Genomic DNA, 19,792 nt, shown 5'->3' on the forward strand with positions numbered 1-19,792 from the left:
TGTGCATTATGAATTGTGATCATAATGCATCATTATCTGTGTTTTTTAAGATGTTATGATATTTATGGTACATAGCAATTTAATGCATATTATATATTACAAGCACAGATTATGGTGCATTATAATCATAATTAATGCTGTATAATAAACATCAATATAATGTCTTATAAATTTATAAAGAAAATGTCACATCATGTATAAACGTGAATAATGGCTTAGGAATGCATTATAATGTGTTACGGGCATGTTTTAAATACAAGACATTCCTAGGAAATCTTACTTAACAGATCAGTATCAGTGCTACAGACATATGTGTGCTTATTATATACAAATAGAAATGTGATGATAGAAATGCTTATAAAAGCTTATAAGCGGTTGTTATTACTAGTTTATAGACACTGTATGTGTGTTAGCTTTACATTGCTCTCCTGCTTTTCTCACCTGCTTTTTTCTTTGGCTGGAGAGAAGGAATGAGTGTAGAGCACAGAGATTCCTTTAGGGGGAGCTGCAGGGCGTCATATTTTCTTTCTCTTTCTTTCTTTCTTTCTTTCTTTCTTTCTTTCTTTCTTTCTTTCTCTCACTCTCTGTTCTCAGCTGACTCATGGCTGCCTGATCTGGATTCATAGTAATTGAGAGCAGAGAGGGATGGGAAATCGATAGCGAGGCTGGCAGTTCTTTAATGGCGCCTCTTTTTTACCTGTTATCGAGTGAGACGTGCTTGGGGCGGCTCTGACAATGACACCCTGCCCTTTTAGCGGCCGGCCAAGTGATGAGCGCAGACAACGACGACACGTCAAAGAGCCAGCTCCTGAAAAATCAAAGAGCCTGCAGGGCCCTACTCCTCGCTCTCTGATTACAACCAGAAGCTTAAGAGAAGAGCACTGAGCGAACGCAAGGTGCTACCGTCCAGACACCACCTCAACTAGAGGTGGGCGGATCGATCCAAATATCAATGATAGTGCTGGTATTGGTATAGAGCAATACTCGTGTAAAAAGATCGATACTTAAGCTTTTTTTTTCTCTTCTGCATGCACTGACTGTAAGAGCAGTGCTGTGACACCACCTGAGTGTTATTTTTCATATATATATTTTTTTACACTCTGTTTATTTAAAAAAAATAGAATTGCACTGAAAATAATTATTGTTTTTCATAAGAAAAATTCTATTTGAAAAAAGAAACAAAGAAAGAGTAACAAAGAACTAGTAAAGATGTCTAGTGAGGGGAGATTTTTATTTTATTTTATTTTTTATAGTGGCTGCTCCTTTTCTACCTCAAAAAATATTTATTTTCCTATTTTCTTAAGGCAAACTGTGTTTTGTTGCTGTTCCATTGTTTCTAAACAAAAAACATTGATTGATTGATTGTGATAATAAAGTATTTTGTTGTCAAGTACAATGTTTGGCGAAATTTTATACTAGGTCTTTCGGATCCTTTGAAGCTTAAATATTCCCCTCCTTTACTCCTCTATCCCATTTTTCCCCTTTGACCTCCTTTAGGCCCTATCTAAAAGTGTTTTTACCTTTAAATTCTATTACTCTATGTACTTCACTATTGTTAGTTGCTTTGGACAAAAGCGTCTGCCAAATGTAAATGTAATGTAATGTAATGTAAAGATAATCAAAAGTATCGGGATTGATATCGGCAACACTGGCCCTGCATTAACTTGGTATCGGATCGACCAAATTTCCAAAATTCCCAGTATCGCCCACCTCTAGTCTCAACAACACCTCACCACCCCAAACAGCGCACGGCACGCCCAAACCTCACCACCACTCCGCTCACCACCCTTCTGCACAAGTGCACGGGATAAGGTGGAGACTCTACAAGCGAGAAATTGCTTTCTCGAATGGAGTTTACAGTCCGTGGGTTTTGAATATGCTTCCTAAAACACTCAGGGATTGCAGGGACGTGAGATGAATATGCAGAGGGGGGGCCATCTCTCCACTCCAGCACCGCTGGACAGCAGCTCCCTCTGGGACACTGCAGGGTGAGGGTGGGGGAGTGGCTCCATCTAGTGGTGGCTGAAGCCAGAATAGTGATAGAAGTGATAGAAGAATAAGCTCTGGTGGATCATGCTTGGAGGATTGTATTATAAGGATAGGTGGAAGTAGGGTGTGTGTGTGTGTGTGTGTGTGTGTGTGTGTTCTGGTTCGGTGCTGGGTTTGGGTTTGGGTTGGGTTTCTGGTTAACACTGACTGTTGAGATGCTTAAAAGTTAAAAATGAATGTCTTGTATCAATTAATTTAACGTGCATACTATTGAAATATGGTATTATGGTCATTATCAGAATACTCAGAATGCTTTTGGCCTTCAAAGCTACCTTTTCTTAAAGGGGCGGAGCTATCTCAAGGTGAAAGAAGTGAACAAGGCATTCTTGGACTGTATGAAAAAAGCTTAAAATGAATAATTGAAATGCCTAAATTATTAGAAAACATTGAGAAAAAGTTTGAAAATAAGTTTCAAAAAGTACAAAAAAGTGCTTTAAAGTGTAGGTTAACATTCCTCTATATGTGTAATAATTACACATATAGATAAATAGCGTACTAAATGCATTCAGGGTGAAACAACAATTGCCCGGTTCAGACTATACCATTTTGGCTCAGTTTTTTGTTGATCGCCGATAAAAAAAATCAACTGAGAGGCAAATCAGGGATCTCTCAGTGCTCGCTCAATCCTGAATGATGCTCAACAAGCCGTTGCCTAATGATCGCCAGTGAGTTGCAGATGTCCGACAATTATTTGGCATGCTTAACATTGAATCCAGTCGGAGAGGAGTGAGTCCGCTATGAATGGAGGTGAATAGAGCTAAAAGCTAAAAACCTATGTCTACTGCTAAATACTATTCTGAGTATTATTTTAATTTTAGAAAGTAGATTTAGAAAGTAATGAATTTTCCTAAATAAAAGAAAAGTATACCTAAAGAAACTAGCATTACTGCTTTGAGCTGATTGGGTGGTGAGCTAGAGTTAGAGCACTGAGTTATAAAAGGCTTAGAACTGGAGTTTAAAACATCTTAAAAAATGCTTGAGAACAAAGTATCTTGTACAACAACACCACAAAAAAAAGTTTCCTTGCTGACTCAACTTAAAATGTTTTTACACAGACTTCATGAAGGCTTTAATAATCACTACAGTAATGTCTCAACCGTCAGTGTTCCCTTTACAGTGCTTTTTCTACATTTTTTTAAAAAGGCTCTTTAAAGCACTTTAATGAGTTCCTTCACTGTTTTAAACTGAAGAACCTCTAAAAGATACTTTTTAATATACCTTTTTGTTTTAGACAATTTAGAAAAGAGTGTCTGAAGCTGAGGGGATCTTTGCCGTGTTTTGTAGTATTTTGCAGTTTTTCTAGTATTTGATGAGGTTGGAGAAAGCGTGGAGTGTGTGAATGAATGTGGTGTGAGAGAGTTGAGGAGTGGTCCGAAGAAATGGTCAGATTTACTCTTTAATTCTCTTTGCGCTGTCTTCTTTCTTCTTTATTTATTTCTCTCTTTCTCGCTTTCCCTTCTCTCTCTTTTTTTTTCTCTCTCATAATTAATATCTCTTTTACCTTCATTACCCTCATCCCCCCATCCCTCCCCCTCTGCCCTGTGGTAACGGATGTATGGGACTATGTTGTAGGTAAAGGCCCAGAGACCATCTTTGCGGGCCAGAACCTGAATGATAATGAATGGCACACAGTCCGTGTGGTCAGGAGAGGGAAAAGCCTGAAGTTAATGGTGGATGACCTGCAGCCGTCAGAAGGTACATCAGACCTCCTCACTTCTCACTCAGACACGCACACATGACCAGCTGCCATCTGGAACCTGGCTGTTTCCTCAGTTCATGCACTGTAATTAGTGATGCACTGAAACAAACGGTTTTTGGCTGAAACCAAAACCGAACAAAATGAATTACAGTATTTGTCTGAAAGCCAAATTCACATTTTTCACCTTAAAAATAAACAAATACAATTAAAAAGTAGCCCATGGATATTTCTTGTTTTCCTTTTTTAATAAAAGAGCCATTAAAAAATGGCAATTTAAAATATTTATTAAAAACTTAACAGTTTTAATATCCAATACCAACACAGCACAATACATTTACCTCAAGATTACTACTCTAATAATTAATTTACCTCAGCAATGCTATTCTAATCATACAATTACCTCAGCAATGTTATTCTAACTATAAATTTACCTCAGCAATGCTATTCTAATCATACATTTATCTCAGCAATGTTAATCTAGCCAAATATTTACCCCAGCAATTATATTGTAAACATACATTTACCTCAGCAATGCTATTTTAATTATGCATTTACTTCAGCAATGCTATTCTAATGATATATTTACCTCAGCAATGCTATTCTAATCATAAATCTACCTCACTAATGTTATTCTAATCATAAATTTACCTAAGCAATGCTATTCTAATCATACATTTGCCTCAGCAGTGCTATTTCCACCATGAATTTACTTTTTATCATACATTTACTTTAGCTAAGCTATTTTCCCATAAATTTACCGTAGTAATGCAAGGCTAATCATAAATCTACCTCAGCAGTGCTATTCTAACCATACATTTACCTCGGCAATGCTATTCATACCATATATTTACCCTAGCAGTGCTATTTTAACCATAAATGTACTTCTAAACATATATTTACCTGTTATTTTAATGATGCATTTACCTCATCAGTGCTATTCTACCATAAATTTACCTCAGCAATGCTAGTCTAATCATATATTTACCTTACCCGTGCTCTTCTAATCATAAATCTACTGCAGTAGTGCTATTCTAATCATAAATTAATCTCAGATATGCTATTTTAATAATAAATGTTGCTCACAAGGCTATATGCACACTGCTTAATGATGCTAAACATTGAACTAGTACTTAAAATAAATGTGTCTTTGTTCAGTATATGTCATTTAGTCTTTTCACTAATTTGGCAGCACACTGATTTTTTTTTTTTTTTTTGCTATTTTCAGCCAAGCGTTTTCGGTTGCCAAATATTCTGTGCATCCCATATTGTAGTGGTGTTCTATTGTTGGGTTTAATTGCGCTGCCATGTGTATAGAAGGTCTTTGATGCACGTTCAAGCCTGAAACTCTGGGAATTCTCTCTCTATATTCACATAACCGCCCTGAACTGAGTGAGAGCAGTCCCTCCTGGGAGGCTTTAAAAGACGTCAGTAGAATGTTAAACGCCTTTTTTTCCTCTCGTCTCTCACTGATCTTAAAAAAAGATCAAGTAACCCTCAGTTTTTCACGTTGTTTGAACTAGTTTTAGCACATGGCGGCGGAGTGCAGCAGGTGTGAGCGAGGCAGCTTCAGGCAAAGCTCTGTAAGACGTAACACCACTTGATATGCCGAGCTTCTCCTTCTTTTTCTTTCCTCTAAGTGTCTCATCTGATTGGTCTCCTTCTGAAGGTCAAATCACAGGTGACCACACGCAGCTAGAGTTCCATAACATTGAGACAGGCATCGTCACAGAGAAGCTCTACATGCCCGCCGTGCCGTCCAACTTCATCGGGCACCTGCAGGGTCTGGGATTCAACGGCATGTCCTACATCGACCTGTGCAAGAACGGGGACATCGACTACTGCGAGCTGAACGCTATGATTGGCTACAAGAGCATCGTGGCCGACCCCGTGACCTTCAAGTCTCGCTCTAGTTACGTGACCCTGCCCACTCTGCAGGCCTACTACTCCATGCACCTGTTTCTCCAGTTTAAAACCACCTCGCCCGATGGACTGATTCTCTACAACCGAGGAGACGGCAATGACTTCATAGTGGTGGAGCTGGTCAAAGGGTGAGATCCACCTCCCTATATACAGTATCCTCTCTATATCCAATAATCTCCCTATATACAGTATCCTCTCTATATCCAATAATCTCCCTATATACAGTATCCTCTCTATATACAATAATCTCTCTATATACAGTATCCTCTCTATATACAATAATCTCCCTATATACAGTATCCTCTCTATATACAATAATCTCCCTATATACAGTATCCTCTCTATATACAATAATCTCCCTATATACAGTATCCTCTCTGTATCCAACATTCCTATGTAGAGTATCCTCTTTATATACAATATCCCTATAAACAGTATCCCCCTATATCCAGTATTCTCCCTATATAGAGTATCCTCTTTATATACAGTAGCCCTATATACAGTATCCCTTTATACAGTGTCCTTATATACAGTATCCTCTTTATACAGTATCCCTTTATACAGTATCCCTTTATACAGTGTTCTTATATACACTATCTTTCCTATATACAGTTTCATTCTTATATACAGAATCAATATATACAATATCATCCCTACATACAGTATTCCATTAAACAGTATCATTATGTGCAGTGTCTTTATATACAGTATCTCCATATGCAGTATACTCTCTATGTACAGTACCCTCCCTATATACAGTATCCCCATATACAGCATACAGTGTATCCCTATATACACTATCCTTATATACAGTATCCTCCCTATATACAGTATCCCAATATATAGTATCATTCATATATACGATATCTTTATATACAGTATCCTCCTTATATACAATATGCCTATATACAGTATCCTCCCTATATACAGTTTCCTTATATACAGTATGTCTATATACCGTATTCTCCCTATATACAGTATCCCTCTATATCCAATATCCTCTTTATATACAGTATCCATATAAACAGTATCCCTCTATATCCAGTATTCTCCCTATATACAGTGTGCATATATACAATATCTTCCCTATATATATATATCCTTCCTATATAAAGTATCCTCCCTATATTCAGTATGACTATATACAATATCCTCTCAATATACATTATCCATATATACAGTATGCCTATATACAGCATCCTCCCTATATGCAGTATCCATATATACAGTATCCTCCCTATATACAGTATGCATGTGTCGAATACCCTCCCTATATATAATATCATCCCTATATACAGTATCCTCCCTATATACAGTATTCTCCCTACAGTATCCCTATATACACTATCCTACAGTATCTATATCTATAAACTGATATTCATACTCAATGTCCAGTTGGAATTTAGTAAATAGGACACTGTTGTGATAATAGAAAGAATAATAGAAAAAAAAAAACAAAGCAAGAAAAAAATATAATTTGTTCACTTTAATACAATAATATGACAGAAAACTGTATTTGATTATGTGTTTTTAAGCTTGTGATATCAGTGAGTCACTAGCATCACTAATTTTACACTTTTTTATATGTATCACAGTTACATGCACTACGTGTCGGACCTGGGGAATGGTGCTCATCTAATCAAAGGCAACTCCAACACGCCCCTCAACGACAACCACTGGCACAACGTCATGATCTCACGAGACACCAACAACCTCCACACCGTCAAGATCGACACCAAGATCACCACCCAGACCACCATGGGTGCTAAGAACCTGGATCTGAAAGGTACACAAGACTTTTGTCTGCCTTTTAAATTTAATTTGTATAATAATATTTATAAATCATAATATGTAAGATTTTTAACTTAACAGAAGTGGTGTGACTGAGTTTACTGATCTGCTTTGGAATTAGTGATCAATTTAAGCCACCTTTGTTCACTCCCAAGTCACAGATTTATTTGTGCAGTGTGCTTTATGGCCACCAGAGGGTGGCATCTATCAAAATATATTTTATAAGCCTTATCTCTCTCACTACATCGACGTGATGCTGATTAAAATTAATTCTGGTTTATTGTCACATAAATTTTGTACAATTGTTACAGTTAATAATAACATAATGTTATATACACTTAATCTATGCTATAAACATACATTATCCCAATGTTTAAAAGTGCAAAGTAATTTTGGTCAATGTAATATATTTCTTATATGGATATGAATAATAAAAAAGTCTTTACAGACAAACTTCTGAAAAATGAATTTGCCAATTAATGCAGTATGCTCTGTAATAGAGCCTTAAATTGGCAAGAACCTAGCACTACAATGTGTATGAAGATACAGGCAGTGGAATACAATATATTGTGATAATATAATTAAAGCAATATATTGTGATAAGTGTTTATTTTTATACAACACAACACAACATGCTTAACAGTTATTAATAGATGTTGCAATGTAATATATACTGATATTGATTGCATGGTTGTGAGTGAGTTATCTAGTTAGTTAGTTAGTTAGTTAGTTAGTTAGTAGTTTATTAGTTTATTAGTTTATTAGTTAGTTAGTTAGTTAGTTAGTTAGTTAGTAGTTTATTAGTCATAACTTGTTTGTTTGTTTGTTTGTTTGTATGTTTGTTTGTATGTTCGTTCATTAGCTATAAAAGTCCTTTAGCTAGAAAGGTAGCTAGCTAGCTAGTTATTTAATTATTTAGTCAGTTTGATTATAGTTAGCTAGCTAGCTAACTTGTTTGTTTGTTTGTTTGTTTGTATGTTCGTTCATTATCTAGCTAGCTAGAAAGGTAGTTAGTTAGTTAGCTAGCTAGTTAGTTAGTTAGTTAGTTAGTTAGCTTTTAGTTAGTTAGCTAATTAGTTATTTAGCTAGTTAGTTAGTAGTTCGTTTTAGTTAGCTAGCTAGTTAGTTAGCTAGTTAGTTTATTAGTTAGTTATTTTTTGTTAGTTAGTAGTTTATTAGTTAGTTATTTTGTTTATTAGTTACTTAGTGAGTGAGTGAGTGAGTGAGTGAGTGAGTGAGTTAGTTAGTTAGCTAACTCGTTCGTTTGTTCGTTCGTTCATATGTTTGTTCGTTAGCTAGCTCGCTAGAAAGTTAGTTAGTGACTTAGTTAGCTAGCTAGCTAGTTAGTTATTGATTTAGCTAGTTAGTGAGTTAGTTAATTAGTTAGCTAGTTAGTTAGTTTATTAGTTAGTTAGATATTTTTTTAGTTAGTTAGTTAGTTAGTTAATAAGATGAATTGAGATACGCTGAACTGATACCGTTTGCTGCTGGCTATTCAGAGACCTCTTCAGCTACTGTTCCCTTCTCTCTCCAGGTGACCTGTTTGTTGGAGGGGTGTCTAAGGAGATGTATAAGGACCTGCCTAAGCTGGTGCATTCGAAAGAGGGCTTCCAGGGCTGCCTGGCTTCTGTGGACCTGAACGGCCGATTGCCTGACCTGCTGTCGGACGCGCTGACCACCATGGGTCAGGTGGAGAGGGGCTGTGAAGGTGGGCAGAGGAGAGAATGGGAAGGTGGAGTGGGGTCAAGTGGGGGTTCTGGGTCACAGGGGTCTTGTGGAGGCCTTTAGCTCAGTCTTACATCACCGTACATCACCTGTGTCACGTACAGCTCTGGAAAAAAATCTAAATAAAAATAAAAAATCTAAACTCCAAATAAAAATATGGTCATTTAAAGCATTTATTTGCAGAAAATGAGAAATGGCTGAAATAACAAAAAAGATGCAGAGCTTTCAGACCTCAAACAATGCAAAGAAAATAAGTTAATATTTATAAAGTTTTAAGAGTTCAGAAATCAATATTTGGTAGAATAACCCTGCTTTTTAATTACAGTTTTCATGCATCTTGGCATGTTCTCCTCCACCAGTCTTACACACTGCTTTTAGATAACTTTATGCCACTCCAGAGGTTTTAAAAATCATCATTTTTTAAGTGGACTCTTATTTATTATTTTTTTTTCCAGAGCTGTATATACTCTACACTAACAAACAACTTTTAGTTTTTTATTCTTTTCTGATTCTGCCTTTTTTACTATTAGTTACTGCAAAATACTACCAGTCTATGGGCTGGTTTGTACTTGTGCTTTGTTTTGTACTGACTAGTAGAGTAGTAGATTGTTAGTTTTGGACAATTTTAGCATTACAGTACAGTATGTCTGGCACCTTCTTTTAGAGCATTTCTTAGCTCTAACTCTGCCTCCTACTGCTTGGCAGCCTGTTTTTACCTTTTTGCACTCTTCTTTTACTCTCTCACCCTCATTTTCCTCATTCCTGATCTTACATTTACCTATTTTTTAATATATATGTTTAATCACATAAAAAACAAAATTTTCAGTGCCTCTACTAACATCTTATATATTTTGCTTTTCTTTTTTTTTCGTTTGGCTGACAAAAGTTGCATTGATGAAAGCTGACTTGCAAGGTAGATAGATATACATATATATGAGATATATCTGTGTGTTTAAACCGAGTGCCTCCCTCTTCCTTCCTCTCCTTCCTCCAGTGTGAAAGTCAAGTCTGATGTCGTAGCTCACTTCTTTGCCTAGCTGCCAGTGGAGTTAATCCATCACAGTAAATACAAGCACCCGAAAGAGGCACTTCTTGTATTTACAGCCCCAGAGTCTTAAAAGTGTCTTAGTGTGTTGGTTTCCTTCACGTTTATATATCTGTCTCTATTTCTTTTTTTTTTCTTTTTTCTTTATTTACTTTATTTATTTATTTGCTTTCCTTTAGATGCTCACTTACATCTGTTAACCTATATATGTTATGTCGTTAATGAAGGCATGTGTGTTTGGCTCTAACCCCTTTTTTCTAACCCCTTCCTGACATTGATACCGTCCCGCCCAATGCATGTGGTCTAGTCTAGAACCTTCTATAATATTAATAGCTCTAATAGAGGTGGAGATAGAGGTGGAGTAGGAGAGTAGCCCAGCATCTTCATCCAATATAAAAGGAAGAATAGAAAAAGAAAATTGGATGGAATGAGATGGGATGGGATGGGATTCCACATGCGGTTTTTCTTTTTTTAATCTTTTTTTCTATTTCTCTGGTCATAAAAGAATGCAAATCCACATTCCAAACAGATAAGAATCGTTCCAGAGAGGTACGAATCCACTTGACATGGGATGAGCCTATGTTAAAGCAAAATCTCCCAAACTACAAATAAAAAAAGTGTCATTTAGAGCATTTAATTGCAGAAAATTAGAAATTAAGTCAAATTAACAAAAAAGATGCAGAGCTTTCAGATCTCAGATAATGCAAAGAAAACAAGTTCATATTCATAAAGTTTTAAGTTAAGTTCAGAAATCAATATTTGGTGGAATAACCCTGGTTTTTAATCACATTTTTCATCATGCATCTTGGCATGTTCTCCTCCACCAGTCTTACACACTGCTTTTGGATAACTTTATGCCACTCCAAGTGCAAAAATTAAAGCAGTTCAGCTTGGTTTGATGGCTTGTTATCGTCCAGATTGTAGACAGATAAGAATCGTTCCAGACAGATACGAATCCACTTGAGATGGGATGAGTCTATGTGAACGCTACCTCAGAAGCCACCTTGTGGTACCTTTTTGCGGCGCATGAAGCTTCGAATAGTTTCCACTCAAGCAGATGAAAGAAGAGAGACGGTAGAGACAGTAGAGACAGTAGAGACGTGTGATGTGGATGAGATGAGATTAGCTGAATTCCCAGCGCTCCCCTCACGCACTGCTTCCTCTTCCTCTACCACTCGTCTCCACCCCTGCCTCTGCAGCCGATTGGCCAACGGAGCAGCTGGCCAATGGAGACCAGGGTATTTGGTGTATGTGGAGGGTGGTGGTGGGAGGGTGGGGTTCTTATCTCTGCAACGAAGGCCCGCTTTCCACGGCTTCTGGAGAGGATAGCAAGAGTAATGGGAACAGAAGTGCTTCCGCAGGCTGAAATACGCCCGGCCCATTGCCTCGCCGCTCCACCACTAGACGCCCCAGCAGAAAATGAGCCCCTTCCAGACAGCCCCATTTATCTTAGGGCTTCATTTCCCCGGGCAGCGGCGCTTCTTTTTTTTTTTTTTAGATCCACCTCAACAATATCGGGAGCAGACTTCATTATCACAAAAGAGGCCCGTTATTATTACCCCAGCCACTGAAGCCAAGCTGTCAGCGATACGAAAATTGCCTTCAAGACCGTTAGCAATGCTACGACTAATAGCTTTTTAGATCGCACTTTAAAACGCAGACGCCCATGTAATCATCACGAGATAAAAAACAGTAAAACGATGCGGCAACAAGTAATCATATTATATCCTGAACTCACGGCACCTCCATTCATTCTTATTTTTTTAAAGGTTTTACAAGGGTCATGGTTGTGGCGATGATAATATTAGTAATAATAATAATAATAATATGCAAATGACATATTATTAGGCAGACACAGGCTAATGAGTAACCTTTTAATAGAGAACAGTAAAGAGAGAACCACAGGTTTCCACAGGTGCATCTCAAAAAAATAAAAAATAAATAAATAGAATATTACTAAAAATATTTACTTTATTTCAGTAATTCAGTTCAAAATGTAAAACTCCTGTATTGTGATCTATTTTAAGCCTTAATTTATTTCATTGTTGATGATTATGGCTCACAGCCAATAAAAACCCAACATCAGTATCTCAGAATATTTTAATATTGTATAAAAAAAGACCAATTGGTGCTTTTGGCAGTGTGGGCAGTGTGCCAAGTCCTGCTGGAAAATGAAATCTGCATCTCCATAATATCACTGATTGGTGGAAACTTCACACTAGACCTCAAGCAGTTTGGACTGTGTGTCTCTCTACTCTTCCTCCAGACTCTGCTCCTTTGATTTTCAAATGAAATGTGAAATTTACTGATTTTACTGTTTAATTATCAAGTCTAAAGTCAATGCAGTTTTGTTTTCCCTCAAAATCTTACAGCACTTCATGCTTCCCTCTGCTGACAACTTTTATGAAGCTGCGGATTTCATTTTCCAGCAGGAATTGAAACACTGCCCACACTGCCAAAATTGCCAAATGGTCTTAAATAATATTAAAATTTTCTGAGATACTGATTTTTGGGTTTTCATTGGCTGTAAGCCATAATCATGAACAATAAAAGAAATATAAAGCTTAAAATAGATCACTCTGTGTGTAACACATCTATATAATACATGAGTTTCACATTTTCAACGATATTCTAATTTAGTAATTTCGGTTTTAATTTAAAGCGCTAAATATGCTCGCAAATAATAAGTAACGAACATGTGGTTTGTTTTTCTTCATGTTATGATATTTACATTTACATTTCAAGTTGATTAATGTTTAAATCAAGCATGTATATTAACTCTAACTCTATTAACAGTAACTTTTTTTTTTGCACTATACGTTCATCCTCCAACTCACCTTAAACTCATAGTTTACTCATATAAACTATCACCTACCTTACTGGACTCGTTACCGCCTTTATAAAGCCAGTAAGCAGTGAATTTAAACATTTGCCAACAAGGCAGATCTTCAGGCTTGGACCTGAGGCATGAGTGGAACATGTGAAGACTTTTTACTGGGTTTAGTGATTCCTTAAAACAGTGGTTCCCAACCCTGGTCAGCTAACTAGCTCTTTCCACTGTTTTCTTCCATAACAAAGGCAATGAAAGCATGTATGAGGATACATAAGTTGTGTACTTAGAAAAACTCCAAAGTTATCCTGTATTTCTGGCTTATAGGCTGTATTCAAAGGTTCCTTGATATTGAAACAGCCTTTCCTTGGCCTTTTAGATAAACTTTGCAATGCAGCAAGTGTGTTAACAACCTGGAAATCACTAAAATGTGCATATAAAGACCAGCAGTGTGTCTTACAAGGAAAAAGTACCACTTTTCTAATGGTGAAGAACCATGTAGAAGCTGAAATAACCTCTAGATATTGTAAAAAATCTGTTTCTTTTTTCCCCGAGAACCTTTCAGACCAAACCAAAAACTTTACCACATTTAAAAACCTTTATTTTTCAAATTTTAAGAGTGTTTTAGGAGTTGTTACAACAGTGGTGACCATCTACTGAGTGTGCAGTTGTTTGTTGCCTTATAATCATATGTTTAGTTGACCTGTCTCTCTCTCTCTCTCTTTCTCTGCATATGCCTCTCACCCCTCCATTCAGGTCCAAGCACTACATGTCAGGAGGACTCGTGCTCCAATCAGGGCGTGTGTCTCCAGCAGTGGGAGGGCTTTACCTGTGACTGCAGCATGACGTCGTTTGGAGGACCTCTCTGCAATGATGGTAAGTCCTGCTGTGTTCTTTTTACTGTCCTGGTGCTCCACACATTTTAGTGTTTACCCTGTTTTCAACACAACACAAGACCATCGATTGAAGTCAAGTAATGAAGTATCAATACTTTGTTACTTTACTTAAGTAGAAACATGGGTTATCTATACTTTACTGGACTTTTTACTTCTACTTCTTACATTTTCACACAATTATCTGAACTTTCTATTCCTTACATAAAAAAAAAACAGATGATCCTTGCAGAGATTCAAGAGATTAAAGAGAACTCGAACCTCTCCAAACGGCCCAACTAAGCTTCTTTAATAGCTTTAATATATTTACATTTTACTAAAATACAGTAATTTTCTATGGGCATATATGCAGCTAAAACACTGGAGAGCCGAGTGAATCCCACAACCTTTTTATAATAGAACATTATAATTTATAGATTTGGGGAGTGCGGGTAATGCACTATAGGATTCTATGGGCGTGGCCTAAGCTTTTGTTCTTTTTTTTTTTTTTTTCCCTTTTATACTTACTTTTTTACTTTTATACTTAAAGTCGTTTTGAAAGCAGTACTTTTACACTTTTTTTAAAGAGTAAAAAGCTTGAGTTGATACTTCTTCAACTTCTACAGAAGTTTCTTTAGAAGTATTTTAAACCCTAGTATCTATACTTCTACCTACAAAGTAAGTAATGTCAATACTTTTTACACATTTGCAAAAGATGCAGGATTACTGTTACCATGCTCATTTAGTACCTTTGGCGGCAAATGAGGCTCGGATGCCAAAATATAACTCTTGTTTCCGGTAACTCATTTAGCACACAATAGGGAGATGACAAGATGTAGCACAGCTGTAGCACACTAGTTGCATGCTATTGTCTATACCTGGCAACCCTGTGGAATGTTGAAATGTGACTGAGGGAATAGTGGTGAGCAGCTTCGGAGGCTACAACCCAAGCAGATTTCCGTGACATACTATACAGTTCAAATAAGAAAATACTGGCTGAAGCTCTGCTTCCTTTCGCATTTCCTTCCTATCACATAGAAATGGCCAAGAGTAACTAATTTCTCATATTTATATCATATTTTTCCTCCAAAATGTATATTTTTGAAGCGGAAATAAAAAAAAATGGATGGTGAATGTTATATGAATATATATATATATATATATATATATATATATATATATATAATTATTCACCATGTTTTATTACAATCAATTTATTTTTAACCATTTTATTCATCTTAATTTAGTTAACAAATACATATTTAATACAAAAATCCATTTAATTTAGGGCTGCTTTGAAGCAATACATTTTTTTGTGTCTATGATTTTTTTGTCACTATGATAATAATAATAATAGTAATAATAATAATAAACTTGATTTATATAGCACCTTTTATACATAAAAATGCAGCTAAAAGTGTTTCACAATAAAATGTAATAAATCCAAAACATGTAAAAGTAATATAAAACAAATAAAACCATTAAAAAGTAATAATTTCATAAAATAGTAGGAAATAAGACATTTATATTTAAATAAAATGAGAATAAAATAAATTTAAACAAAAATTATAAAATAAGAATAAGATCAAATAAAGAACTAGTAGAAAGCTAAGCTAAACAGGAAGGGTTTTAGCTGCCTTTTAAAGCTACAAATGACCTATGGCCTAATGATCACAGGGCATCAGCCGCCAGAGCCAAAGAGAGAGCACAGTGATGTTCTCAGCACTTTCTACCGGAACCTTCCCAGCTTAACCAGCTGATTACTCAACTCAAACGGCCTAAACGGCCTAAAAGGATCAAAACTGTGGCTGTCCAAAACTCTGTTCCAAACAGGTCAAACAACAGTAGCTTACTGTCTGGATTTAGACGTGGTTAGAAGTGGTTTACACACAGCAAATCTGTATTTCAATGCATAAATACAGCTGTGTACCAACAAACCCGCCCACACACAGTCATCAGCATTGTTCTTAAGTACACAGGCCCACACACTCAGTAGGTATGACACTGATTCAGCTGTTCCTGGAGAATAGAAGTGACTGGGACTGCGGGGAGGGACCGCGTCTCTGCGTCTTCGTCCCTCCGAGGAAAGCTCATTTGCCAAGTCATGCAAATCCTCCCTTCGGGCGGCCATTCTGCTGTGATTACTTCTCTTTCAAAGGGAAATGTCTTGTTGGCTTCGCACGCAGCCATCAAACACACGCAGACAGACGCCGCTCTCCGCAGGCTCTCCACGCAGCAAATATTATTCATACAATTCTCACATTATTCCAGGCGTCCCATTGCTACACCACTAGGGGGCATGATTGGACTATTGTTGATGCAGCAGCTCAGCGAGTGGCATTAGTTTATGGAGTCATACGTCTCACTCCACTGCGGCGGAGAACGACTTTATAATGAGACAGTTTCTCACTGCTATGAGCTTTTTTATTACTCATTTCAGAGTGGTGTGTGTGTGTGTGTGTGTGTCTGTATATACACAGACCAAACATAACATTTTGTGACCACCTGTATATACTGTGTATACTTTATTATTATCCTCCATATTTCACTCTGTTTTTTTTTAATACTCAGAACACCACAGAAGAGAAAAACACCTCAGAGCAGCTAATGTTATTATTGTTATTATTATCATTATTTGGTGGGTCATTATCATTCTCAGCACTGCAGGGATTAGCATTGATTAGCACTGATTAGCATGGTAATGGTGGTGTATGAGGTGTTAGTGTGGGTTGTGCTGGTGGTACCATGAGGGGATCAGACACTGCAGCAGTGCTGCTTGAGTTTTTAAACACTGTGTTTAATCATCACTCACTGTCCTTCACTCCACTATTACACACGTCTACCTACAGCTAAAACACCTTAAACATAAAGTAAAAAAAGTAAGAGACAGAAGCTCTGAATCTGTTACTCCACAGTTAACAGTGTTGCTCATCCTCTAGTCCTTCATCTAGGAAATCTAGGATGTTTCTGATTAAGGGGGCACAATATTCATAGTCTTTGGAGTTAATTTTGTGCCAAATGTTTTACACAAATAAATTAAATCTTCTTATGAAAAACATGTAAGAATCAAACATGTATGTTGCAAATTCAAAGCAGAGAAAATATATTTTTTCTAAATATGCTTGGTTGCTTTATTATTCTTTGCAGTTATTTGATTTTTTTTTTTTTTGCATTTGAATTCTTTACTTTCATTTTTGTATTTTTGTGGATTTTCTGTGGATTCTGCTGAAAAAAGTTAGCTCTGGAAAAAATCAAGAGACCACTTGAGTTTCTGAATCTGAAGTTTCTCTGATTTTGCTATTTATAGGTATATGTTTGTTAATTTGTAGGTATATATGTAAAATGAATATTGTTGTTTTATTCTATAAACTATGGAAAACACTGCTCCCAAACTCCAAATAAAAATATTGTCATTTAGAGCATTTATTTGCAGAAAAGAAAACAAGTTTATATTCAATAATTCAATAATTCATGCATCTTGGCATGTTCTCCTCCACCAGTCTTACACGCTGCTTTTGGATAACTTTATGCCTTTACTCCTGGTGCAAGCGGTTCAGCTTGGATTGATGGCTTGTGCTTGTCCAGAGGTTTTCAATTTGGTGAAATCAAAGAAACTCATCATTTTTAAGTGATCTAAATTTTTGGTAAAACTTTTGGAACAAAATTGTTTCTATTAAAATCGTTTTAGTAATGCATTTACGTGCATCTTTACCTTTTTTAACTTAGGGTTAACTTATTTTACAAATACTGTCAGTTTACAACATTGAAATATCTCTCCTACATAAGCTTTAATCACTCTGGGCATTCCTACTTAGCTCATTAGTTCACCTCTAATCTGTCTGATCATCGCTTTTGGGCAAAGGACAGATGAATGATCGGACAGGGGCACTTCAGGGGGCCAATCAGCCCCTTTCAGCTGGGCCCAGTACCCCTGTGGCCCCGCCCCAGAACTTCCAGTGACTCTCTGAGTCTGTATATTTCTGGTTGGGGTGGACTATTCTCAGTCCAGCGGTGACACTGAGGTGTTTAAAACTTACAGCAGCACTGCTGTATCTGATCCACCCACCGCCCCCCACACACACTACCACTTACTAATATCAGTGTTAATACATGGTGATGTGTGTGTGTGTTTGTGTTTGCATATTTGTGATACTGCACAGTCTTCACAAACACAGGCAGGTTGAATAGCCTCCTGCATGCTGATTGGCCGGAGAGCTGGGGAGCGCTAGTGTGTGTTGGGAAAGTGCTGAGTGCCAGAAAACTGAAGGAGGCCCAGAGTCCTTGAGCTGGTTTATGAGGAGCGGATCTGTTACAGGCTGAGGCCCGGCACAGCTAATCCACACTGTGGGCTTTGCCAACCTGATAAGAGCGTGCCTTTGTTCTGGGAAACCACACAGACAGCTCGGCTTGCGTCCCCGGTGCCCCGGCTCGCAGTGGAGATGAGAGGAACTCACTCTGAGGGTTCAGCTAACCTCCCTGCATCTCTCCATATCTCTCTGTTCTCTACACTCCTTCTATTCCCAGCTGCCCACTGCTCCATCTCACTGACTCCCCTCTCTCTCAAGAGAGATTTTCGCTTGAGCTGAGAGTCTGTCTGATGTAAAAATGGAGTAACTGATACAGATTTTAAGAAATACGTAAAAAAAAATTGTATTTTTTTTAATGTACTGGTAATGAATTCTTAGCTCAATAAATATCAACCAGTATTATAATATAATATAATAAAGTCCACAATTAATACAATTTCTCCCAATTTGTGAATAAAATATTGTCATTTAGAGTATTTATTTGCAGAAAATGAAAAAAAAAAAAAAAAAAACGGCTAAAATAACAAAAAAAGAAGCAGAGCTTTCACACCTCAAATAATGCAAAAAAAGAAACAAGTTCATATTCATAAAGTTTTAAGAGTTCAGAAATCAATATTTGGTGGAACAACCCTGGTTTTTAATTACAGTTTTCATGCATCTTGGCATCATGTTCTCCTCCACCAGTCTTACACACTGCTTTTGAATAACTTTATGCCTGCACTCCTGGTGCAAAAATTAAAACAGCTCAGCTTGGTTTGAGGGCTTGTGATCATCCGTCTTCCTCTTGATTATATTCCAGAGGTTTTCAACTTGGTAAAATCAAAGAAACCCATCATTTTTAAGTGGTCTCTTAGCTGAGAGTCTGTCTGATGTAAAAATGGAGTAACTGATACTGCTTTTAAGAAGCACAAGTAAAATGTGTATTTTTATATGTTCTGGTGATGAATTCTTAGCTCATTAAATATCAACCAGTATTATAATATAATATAATTTAATAAAGTCCACAATTATGCCAGATGGCTGCAGTTAGATGGTCAGATGATGCTTTACCTACTGCTATAGAGAGTTTTCAACATGATTGACACTTTGCTCTGTTACATTTCTTGGATTACAACAGCATGAACTCCTATAAATCAATAATATAAGATGTAATATAAATGCAGTAGCCACTAGTCCCTGTACCAAAGTAATGCCTGTAGAATACGACCCTGTGGAGAAGATAAACATGAAGATATTGATAACACTCCTAATGCCAGGCATGGGCTAGAGCTCTGGGCCAGTGGGACTGTGTTCTTTGGATCAAATGCAATCAAATTCTCACAGCAATTCTACAAAATCTTGTAGGAAGGCAGTCCATGCACAGTAGATAGAGGTACTCCACCAAAAGCAAAATAAACTCCCCAAAAAACATGCATTTTTAAGGAAATGTACTATTTTTGTAGTTTTGCAGTTAAAAATATTGTCATTTAGAGCATTTATTTGCAGAAAATGAAAAAAAAAAGATAACAAAAAAGATGCAGCTCTTTCAGACCTCAAATAATGCAAAGAAAAAAA

At 36.8% G+C, this 19,792-nt stretch overlaps 1 protein-coding gene across 17 annotated transcripts in view; it reads left to right on the forward strand.

Moving 5' to 3' along the window:
• The window catches only part of nrxn1a (neurexin 1a), a 365,537-nt gene that overhangs the window by 231,527 nt on the left and 114,218 nt on the right, over positions 1–19,792 (forward strand). For all 17 annotated transcript variants that reach the window (XM_049464538.1, XM_049464545.1, XM_049464531.1 and 14 more), the window contains 5 exons: positions 3,622–3,744; positions 5,415–5,796; positions 7,264–7,454; positions 8,994–9,167; positions 13,816–13,935. In XM_049464538.1, coding sequence (XP_049320495.1) covers positions 3,622–3,744; positions 5,415–5,796; positions 7,264–7,454; positions 8,994–9,167; positions 13,816–13,935 — 990 coding nt within the window. The remainder of the gene's footprint in view (positions 1–3,621; positions 3,745–5,414; positions 5,797–7,263; positions 7,455–8,993; positions 9,168–13,815; positions 13,936–19,792) is intronic.

The sequence above is a fragment of the Astyanax mexicanus genome, chromosome 15 (genome assembly GCF_023375975.1).
Source record: "Astyanax mexicanus isolate ESR-SI-001 chromosome 15, AstMex3_surface, whole genome shotgun sequence".
Lineage (NCBI taxonomy): Eukaryota > Metazoa > Chordata > Actinopteri > Characiformes > Acestrorhamphidae > Astyanax > Astyanax mexicanus.